The 10,208-nt window shown below is 39.8% G+C and overlaps 1 protein-coding gene across 1 annotated transcript in view; it reads left to right on the top strand.

The window, feature by feature from the left end:
- Window positions 1–610: 610 nt before the first annotated feature.
- Window positions 611–10,208, top strand: part of IWS1 (interacts with SUPT6H, CTD assembly factor 1) — a 40,589-nt gene continuing 30,991 nt past the window's right edge. Inside the window, exons 1-2 of the mRNA XM_049773105.1 lie at window positions 611–843; window positions 2,704–2,819. Coding sequence (XP_049629062.1) covers window positions 810–843; window positions 2,704–2,819 — 150 coding nt within the window. The 5' untranslated portion in view covers window positions 611–809. The remainder of the gene's footprint in view (window positions 844–2,703; window positions 2,820–10,208) is intronic.

The following is a 10,208-nucleotide window of genomic DNA, read 5'->3' as shown; positions in this document are numbered from 1 at the left end:
AGGAAGGAAGGAAGGAAGGAAGGAAGGAAGGAAGGAAGGAAACCAACCAACCTCTGGTACGTTTTGCTCAGGACAAATACATCCATCCTCCATCTCCAAAATTTCCTACAAGTCCCAGAAAGCAACGCGCCACTTCCTCCCCATTCTCAGGGCGGGAATGAATCAAGCCACTCGCTGCATGCCGGGAACATTAGGTAAAGAGGGCGCGTAAATAAAGAAAAAAAGGAATTTTAGCAGCTAATTCTCTTTTCGGAAGAGGAAATTCCACAATGACCCAAACAAATTAAGGACTAATAACCATAAACATCACTGTCAGCCAATAAGGATAAACCAACGTGCTCTCCGAGGTGGGCGGGGGGAACGACACTGAACGGAAGCCGGAAGCTCCCGCTCAACTTTCCCCAGCAGTTTCCCATCATGCCACGCGCTACCCCCCACCTTCCTCGGGCTCTTTTCATTGGCCGAATGACGGGTCACGGCGCCTGCGCGTTACGGTTCCTTGAGGGTCGCGGGCAGACGCCATTTTGGCCCCAGAGGTGCTTCTGGGAAGTCGGTTTATCTGCACGCCTGCCCGCCTGCCCGCCGAGCCGGGTAATTTGCCTGTGTCCGGTGTGGCTTGGAGTTCGGCTCACTCACATCTGCGCCTGCCTTCTTTCTAATTGCCCGCACTCCCCCAAAACCGTCTGCCCGAGGGGGGAGCCCTCCGAGTAACCGTACCGTCGGGGAAATCATCAATCACATCCCCTGGAAGAAGGTGTTGGGCAAGGCGGTGCGGGGTGCGGACGCTCCCCGCCTTGATCCCGCCTGCCATGGACTCGGAATACTACTGTGGCGACCAGTCAGGTGGGGCCAGACTGAGGGACGATCAGGGCTGAGAAGCGGAGTGCCAGTTCTGCAGGGCTTTCATTGAACCCCAGGGGGAAATTAGGGAGCCCCCTTTGACAAGCTCTTCCCTGCTCTGGGCCTAGGGGCGAGGGGCAGGGGCATTGGCTTAGAACCCTAAATCAAGTGCAGAGATCAGATTTAGCTCCCAAAGTTAGAACCTCCGAGTGGGGAGGGATCATGGAGAAAAAAAGACTTAGGAATCTGCAAAGGGTGTTTGTGTTTTTTTGGCTGAAACTTGGAAGCCACTTAAGAAAGAAGTCCTCGCTGTGTATGTGCAGAGGATTCCACCCCCCCCACACACACACTCCACCTCTCTTTTCTGGAGTCGATTATTTTCTTAAGAGAATGCTCGAGTTCGGTTGGAGGTGGGTGTTGTGGTTTGGGAACTTGGCGTTCCTTGTTTAGGACTCCTTGAATCTTGACTGTAGCTAACGAACTAGCCCAAATGTACTTAGGTCCCTATTGGAGTTGTGGACAGACTTTGATATCTTTCTGACACTTCATGGGAGATTTTGTGACTTTTCCTTTTCTTGGAGATCTGCCCTCTTTCTCCTCGTTGAAACGTGGTTCTTCCTTTCTTTTCCAGTTCAAAAAAAGTTCTTTCTGGGTCTCGCTCAGCTAATAACTGCCAGCACTGGAGTATGGACAAAAGCAGCCCCCACCCCACACCTTCCTTGCATTTGCTTTGATTTCCCTCGGGTCCCCCATTCCTTTGGGTATTTAGCTAAGCGCTCTAGTCAAGCGCTTAAATTAAGTCTTAACAGTCACCTTCCCTTCTGAGTTCACTTCAGTTCGTTACTCTACTACAGCTCAATAGAGACCTGTAAATGCTTCCCCACCCCCACCCCAAGTATGCACTTAAGCTGTCTATGCTGGTGTGCTTGAAGTGTTACCTCTCATCGTGTTAATAGATTTATATATGATGGCATTGTATATAGATTTAAGTGCTAGAAGACATGAAAAGTAGTAATTTTCAGATTTTTTAAAACCTTTAATTTATGCTATCATAACATTTTTAGGCATTCTGCAGTGATTGTCTATGGCGCTCAAAATATTTTAGCTTCATGAGAACTCTATTTGCCATACTTAATGTTACAACTTAAATTTCAAGATTATAATGTTATTCACTTCTAAATTGAGTGGGTCCATAGTGTGATAGTGATTTCTTATGGTTTGTTTTGGTGGCTTTTGTTTGTTTTGTTTTTGTTTTGGTGGCTTTTTAAGTTAATTTTTCATTAACTTCTGGACACTTCCTCCCCTTGTTGAAGGTATCAACTCGTCTTTGTACTACCTTGTAATAGTATATGCTTTAATTAATCATACTTGTAGGCTTAAATTTCTTGTGTTCTTCATTCATAAACAAGTGTTACTGCATATACATCATATACTGGGCAGTATTCTGCTTCCTGACTCAGCAGTGAGCCCAAATAAAAAAAATCTCTGTTCTTTTGGCATTTTTATTTAGGTGAAGGAAGACTCACATTTAGCAAAGAAATTGTAGTAAGTTAAGTTGATGGAAAGATTAGACTCAGTTTTTAACATAACAATTAAAGAACATTTTTATAAGTTGTCAACTGGATCCTCAAATTCTTCACATTCTTTTTATGATGTATTTTTATTACTACATAGTCACAATACATGTTAAAATTGTTGGTATTTATTTTAGAATTATACTGCTCTCTTAATTCACATTACCGTCATATCCTTTATTAGTGATAACCTTTGCTTCTACATTACTCTTCGCTGATTGTGTTCATTTCCGTTGTAGATGTCCTCCATCCTACACCTTAAGTGGGTCTTTGTTTTATTTTTGAGCAGATGATGGTGGCGCTACCCCAGTACAGGATGAACGGGATTCAGGGTCAGACGTTGAGGATGATGTAAATGAGCAGCACTCTGGATCTGACACTGGAAGTGTAGAACGTCATTCAGAGGTATTCATTAAACATTTGGGGGAGGCTTTTTCCTTGCATTCTATGAGACTTGTTTTATTTAGACATTATAGAGATCCTGTTGTGAGGTTTAGACTTCAAATCCTTGGATTAATTATTTATAAATTTAGAGTACTGGGGCCGGAGAGATAGCCTGGAGGTAAGGCGTCTACCTTCCATTCAGAAGGATGGTGGTTCAATCCTGGCATTCCAGTTGGTCCCCCGTATCTGCCAAGGATGATTTCTGAGCATAGAGCCAGGAGTGACTCCTGAGCACTGCCAGGTATGACCGAAAAACAAACAAAAAAAATTTAGAGTACTGCTTTAAAAATAAATAGGGATTGTCAGGTTGCTTATATTAAACGACAAGGATGAATTCTGATTGAATCCCGATTCAGATAGGAATCTTGAACTGAATACAAATTGAAAAAAAAAATAAGCCCAGCTTTTATATTTGACTTGGCTTTTCCATTCTCTAATTGAAAACTTGTTGACCACCAGGCAATTGGCAGCTAAATACCAATACAAAGGGGTGTTTGTTTGTGGTCCATACCCAACTATATTCAGGATTTTCTCCTGGCTCTGCTCAAAGATCAATCACTCTTGGAGGAGTGTAGTGGTTCATACATGGTGCCTGGGATCAAATCTCAGCATCTCAGCTGTTTGCAAAGGCGAGCATCTCACCCACTATACTCTCTCTCTCTCTCTCTCTCTCTCTCTCTCTCTCTCTCTCTCTCTCTCTCTCTCTCTCTCTCTCTCTCTCTCTCTCTCGCCCCTAATGTGTTGTTATATTTATAACAACAAAAGGGATTATCACCAAATCTCTAGCAAAATAAGGTTTTCTGAATTTCAGCTGTTTCATGTCTGTTTGTATGTTAATAACAAAGCAAATGTAATTTTTAAAGTTTTTCTTCCTTGATAACAAAATAGTATTGGGTCTTAAATTCAGCATTTGAGTGTGTCTCACCAAGTAACAAAGTAATTTTACTTGCTTTCCTCATTATTTAGTTTCTATTACAGTGTTTAAAACATGGAACATTTTTCAGTAAGAGAGCTCTGAGTTTTTGGTGTACACAAACATACATAAGTGATAAAATGGTCTGATTTTTTTATTTTTTTTTTTTTTTTTTTTTTTTGGTTTTTGGGCCACACCCAGAGGTGCTCAGGGGTTACTCCTGGCTGTCTGCTCAGAAATAGCTCCTGGCAGACACGGGGGACCATATGGGACACCAGGATTCGAACCAGCCACCTTTGGTCCTGGATCAGCTGCTTGCAAGGCAAATGCCATTGTGCTATCTCTCCGGGCCCTTGATTTTCTTTTAAGAACTTTATATACCATTATCTTGCTTGATTATTCATAAACAGAAAATTGTCCAGCTTAAAGGAATAGATAGATACAGTGGTTGGAGATGTGTTGATATGTTTTGACATGATAATAATATAGTCACATAATGTACAATAAATATTATTGAGCTCCTGTTTTTGTCTGCCTTTTTTTTTTTTTTTTAATTTTTGCTTTTTTGGGCCATACCCGGTGATGCTCAGGGGTTATTCCTGGCTAGGCACTCAGAAATCGCTCTTGGTTTGGGGTACCATATGGGATGCCGGGGGATATAATCGCAATCCGTCCTAGGTCAACTGCATGCAAGGCAAATGTCCTACCACTGTGCCACTGTTCCAACACCTTCTCTGGGTTTTTTGACTTATCAGTAACTAAATGAGGTCATCACCAAAATTCTTTATGTGTAATTATTTTCTAGGAGGAAAACATGTTAATATTACACATTTCTTTAAATTTTTGTATGTTGGCAGCTAGTAAATTGGTGCATGTAGACAGACCTATATCGCTTGAATTAGTGTGAAAGGAGTTGAAGAAATAGCCAAGTGGCGATATAGAAAATTTCCAGGCAAAGATCCTAAGATGGGCATATGCTTGATGTCCTCCAGGAACACCAAGGAAGCCATATAGGTAAAAGTGAGTAGAGGTGGACTAGATCAAAGGCTGAAGACTGGAGGAAAGGCTTATTTTTTTATTTTTAATTTTTGAGTGCTATTAAGTATTTGGACTAAATTTTAATTAATATATTTGATAGAAATTACCTGATAATAATGTTTATTATTTATAATGTTTGAAGTCTATACTTTAGAAAATGGTATCAAATAATTGACCTCATAATATAATTCAGTTTAAAATTAATATAAACTTTAAATATCTTCATTTGTTTTTTTTTGTCATGAATATGCATGTTATTGGAAATTTGGCAGTTATTTGTTTAAAAAAAAATAAAACACCATTCTTTTATTTAAAAAAATAACTGAATTTTTCCCATCTTATTTCTTTCTCATGTATATAATATATATGAACATACTTTAAGCTTGAGATTTTTATTATATATTTTTTCCTGTGATACTTTTATCATTTTCACTTAAGTTATATTTAAGTATTTTGGTCCATACATTAATCTAACTCAGCTTAATGGAGGGTGGCTTTGCGAGCCACAAACAGCCACAGTGCTGTTCGTTCCTGGCTCTGTGCTCAGGAGTGACCCTTGCAGTACTCAGGGGATCATGTGTGGTACCAGGGATTAGAACCAGGGTTGAATATAAGTCAAGTGCCTTAACTCTTACATTATCTCTCTAGCCCATTGCTAAACATTTTTAATGACCACATAATATTTCATAATATGGGTATACTATTCATGAGTACTTAAATAATTTTTTATTTGATCTTTTTAGCTTTTTATAGATGAATTGCTGAAAATAACTACCCCAAAAATCTGTCCTTGTTTTTTTATTTCCTTAAAAATTTACCTGATGAATTTATTAAAATAAAAGAAAGGGTCAGGGGCCGGAGAGATAGCATGGAGGTAAAGCGTTTGCCTTTCATGCAGGAGGTCATCGGTTCGAATCCCGGCGTCCCATATGGTCCCCCATGCCTGCCAGGAGCAATTTCTGAGCCTGGAGCCAGGAATAACCCCTGAGCACTGCCGGGTGTGACCCAAAAATCACAAAAAAAAAAAAGAAAGGGTCAGCACATTTTACCATATTCCTCTCCAGATAGATTTATCTTTTTTTTTTGTTTTTTGTTTTTTGGGTCACACCCGGCAGCACTCAGGGGTTACTCCTGGCTCTGTGCTCAGAAATCGCCCTGGCAGACACGGAGGACCATATGGGATGCCAGGATTCGAACCACAGACCTTCTGCATGCAATGCAAACACCTTACCTCCATGCTCTCTCTCCAGCCCCAGGAAGATTTATCTTAATTTACTAAAGTACTAGTAGTTTGAGAATGCTAGTTATACCTTTATTAAGTATTGAGTTCTTTTGTTTGTTTTCTTGTTTTTGGGCCACACCCATTGACACTCAGGGTTACTCTTGGCTATGCGCTCAGAAATTGCTCCTGGCTTGGGGACCATATGGTACGCTTGGGGATCGAACCATGGTCCGTCCTAATCTAGCACACACAAGGCAGACACACCTTCCGTCTCATGCCACCGCTCAGGCCCCAAGTATTGAGTTCTTGTAATGATGCTTTTGGCCTTTTAAAATGATTTTAGTATTGATTATTTTAGAATTTTAGACAGTTTTCCCATCAAAAACATTTTTTTAGGGGCCAGAGTTATAGCACAAGGGGGTAAGATGCTTGTCTTGCACACAGCCAATCCAGGTTCAACCTCTGGCACCCATATAGTTTTCTCAACACCACCAGATATGATAGCACCCTCACCTTTGTTTTTGTTTTGTTTTGTTTTTTCCTAGATGCCAGTGAATTGTTAAAATGCCACATGTCAGAGTTTTGTATGCAGGTTAGGATGCAATACATGACATGATGCTAATAAGCCCTGGTTCTGTCTCTTAACACCACATTATTGTAAATCTCTCGGTGCATCCCTGAAGTCCCCCCAGAAGTCGACTTAGAGACCTAAAGCACCATTGGGGTCTAGTGGGTTACCTATTCACCCCACTACCCAAACTGCAGAACTACCTCCTCGGGCTCTTGCAAACCCAAGTGGGTATGCATCTCTGAGAGGTTCTTCAGTTTTCCTGCCTACCACTTGGGAGGGGCCCACATCCCAGAAAGGTCACTCTTTTTTTTTTTTTTTTTTTTTTGGTTTTTGGTTTTTGGGCCACACCCAGCAGTGCTCAGGGGTTACTCCTGGCTGTCTGCTCAGAAATAGCTCTTGGCAGGCACGGGGGACCATATGGGACACAGGGATTCGAAACAACCACCTTTGGTCCTGGATCGGCTGCTTGCAAGGCAAACACCGCTGTGCTATCTCTCTGGGCCCCACTTTTTTTTTTTTTTTTTTAAGGTAAACTTCAGTCACCTTTTTATGTTTTGTAGGGGAGGACATCTGACGTTGTTCACAGATTACTCCTGGCTCTGTACTCAGGAATCACTCTTGATAGTGCTCCAGGATCATATGGGATGCTGGGGTTTAAACCGGGTTGTCCTCGTGCATCCCATTGCTCCCTGCTTTATCCTTTTGGTCCCTAGTCACCCGTTTAAGGTGTTGTGATTCAGTTACTGTTAGTTTATTCTTAGTAGTTCAGTCATCATGGTAGTCAATTTCAAAATGTTTTCATTTCTAAAATTAAAAAATAGCTTTTAGCATTAACGCCTTTTTTAGTTTGTTTGGTTGGTTTTGGGTCCACATCCAGCAATGATCAGGGATTATTCCTGACTCTGCATTCTGGAATTACTTTTAGTGGTGCCCTGGTGAACCTATGAGATGATAAGAATCAAACATGGGTCTGCATCATACAAAGTAAATGCTCTGCCTCCTGTACTATTTATTCCAGACCCCAATGTAACATCTTCTGTCCTTTACTCACACACCTCTTCCCTTCCTGTCAAACATTCTCCCATAAATTATACCATATAAGAAATGGTTTTTAGTGAACCTTTTCTTTCCAATTACATATTTTTAAATGTTCGTAGCATTTATAAGTACTTCACTCCTATTTTGTGGTGAATACTTCATATTATGAATGGCCCTTATTTTATGTATCTATTTGCCAATTATTAGAGATGTGTTTTTTACTTTTGATATTTAATAATATACTTCTGAACACTGTGGATAAATTTTGGTGTGATTATATTTTTTAATTTTTCTTCTGTGAAGATTCTTTCTTCACCCCTCACTGTCAACGCTTACTGTTTAGGTATTTTTGCTTGTGTGTATTTGCTTACTCCTCGTTCTGCCCTCAGGGATCATTCACTCCTAATGGCAGACTCTGGGGACCTCATACAGATGCCTGGGATTGAAAAGGCAAATTTACTCACTTTAGTACTTTGTCTCTGGCTCTGGGTTTTCAATTTTTTTGACAATATCTCATTGTTTTGATTTTCATTTTTCTGATAATAAGCAACAATGAACTCTTTTCTTTTATGCCTATGAACCATCACTGTGTCCACTTCTAGGAGTTATCCTTTGTCTTCCCAATTTTTGAAATGAGTATCGGTTTTTGTTTTTTGGGCTTAGTGAGTGTTTTGTGTGTGTTGACTATCAGCCCCTTATTTGATTTATACGGTGCAGTTGTGCTTTTTTTTTTTTTTTTTTTTTTTAACCTGAGTTTCTGTTGTCATGCAAAAACTTTGGTTTAGTACTCTGATTTTTACTTTTGGTTTTGTTTTCTTTCTGGTGAAATCAAAATAGTGTAGATACCTCTGAGATCTATATCTTGTAGGTTCTGCTTATTTTCCTCAGTGTATTACATGGATTCTTGTCTAATCTCAAGGTCTTTAATCAACGTTGAATTAACATTTTTTTATTTGTTTGGCTACAACTGGTGATGCTTAGGAGCTACTCCTGTCTGCTGAGAGATCACTCCAGGAGGTGCTTGGGGTTACCAAATGTTCTGGAGGTCTAATCAGGGTTAGTCACATGCATTGAAGTAATTCTGTCTATGATTTTATTTTTTTTAATGAGGTTATCCAGTTTTCCCAGCCCTACTGGAGAGGCTCTTTCTCTTATTCCAATTCATGCACCCAGCTCCTTTGTTATAAATAACTGTCTGTAAAGCTGAGTGTTTGATAAAAAAAAAATCAGGTAATGTAATACTTATTTTTTTTTCTCAATATTGCTTTAGTTATTTGGAGAGTTTATGATTTCATCCAAATTTTAGGTTGCATCTTGTGGCTAGAGCATGGTGCCAACCTGGTGCCACATAAATTCTGAAACTTCAAAGAATTTTTGGTATTATGATGGTGATTTTGTTGAGTCTGTATAAAACTTTAAGTAGGATAGTTGAGGGGGTTGTTTGATTGATTTTTAGTTTTGGGTCACACCCAGTGATGCTCAGGTTACATATGGCTCTGTACTCAGGAGTCACTCCTGGAAGTGCTAGGAGGATCAATATGGGACCAGGGATCAAACCCAAGTAGACTGCTTAAAAAGTAAGATCTTTTCCCACTGTACTATTGCTCCAGCCCCAAGATGATTGTTTTGACAAGATTTTGCTTCCAAACCATTAGCAGTGAACTATTGTTCAATTTCTGTTGTCCTCATCTATTTTTTAGAGACCAACAATTTTTTATATGTCTTTTAACATCCGATGTTAAGTTGATGCCTAACACATCCTATGCTAAGTTGATCGTGATGCCTAGCTACGTAATATTTTTAAACAGTTTTAAAGGGAGTCATCTATTTTTATATATATATATATTTTATTTAAACACCTTGATTACATACATGATTGTGTTTGGGTTTCAGTCATGTAAAGAACACCACCCATCACCAGTGCAACATTCCCATGACCAATGTCCCAAATCTCCCTCCTTCCCACTCAACCCCCGCCTGTACTCTAGACAGGCTTTCTATTTCCTTCATACATTCTCATTATTAGGATAGTTCAAAATGTAGTTATTTCTATAACTAAAGTCATCCCTGTTTGTGGTGAGCTTCATGAGGTGTGCTGTAACTTGCAGCTCTTTTCTCTTTTGTGTCTGAAAATTATTATTGCAAGAATGTCTTTCATTTTTCTTAAAACCCATAGATGAGTGAGACCATTCTGCGTTTTTCTCTCTCTCTGACTTATTTCACTCAGCATAATACATTACATGCACATCCATGTATAGGAAAATTTCATGACTTCATCTCTCCTGACAGCTGCATAATATTCCATTGTATATATGTACCACAGTTTCTTTAGCCATTTGTCTGTTGAAGGGCATCTTGGTTGTTTCCAGAGTCTTGCTGTGGTAAATAGTGCTGCAATGAATATAGGTGTAAGGAAGGGATTTTTGTATTGAATGTTTGTGTTCCTAGGGTATATTCCTAGAAGTGGTATAGCTGGGTCATATGGAAGCTCGATTTCCAGTTTTTGGAAGAATCTCCATATTGCTTTCCATAAAGGTTGAACTAGATGGCATTCCCACCAGCAGTGGA

This window comes from Suncus etruscus, chromosome 5 (assembly GCF_024139225.1).
Source record: "Suncus etruscus isolate mSunEtr1 chromosome 5, mSunEtr1.pri.cur, whole genome shotgun sequence".
NCBI lineage: Eukaryota > Metazoa > Chordata > Mammalia > Eulipotyphla > Soricidae > Suncus > Suncus etruscus.
The sequence above is the reverse complement of the archived record's forward strand: the minus strand, read 5'-3'. Positions and strand labels throughout refer to the sequence as shown.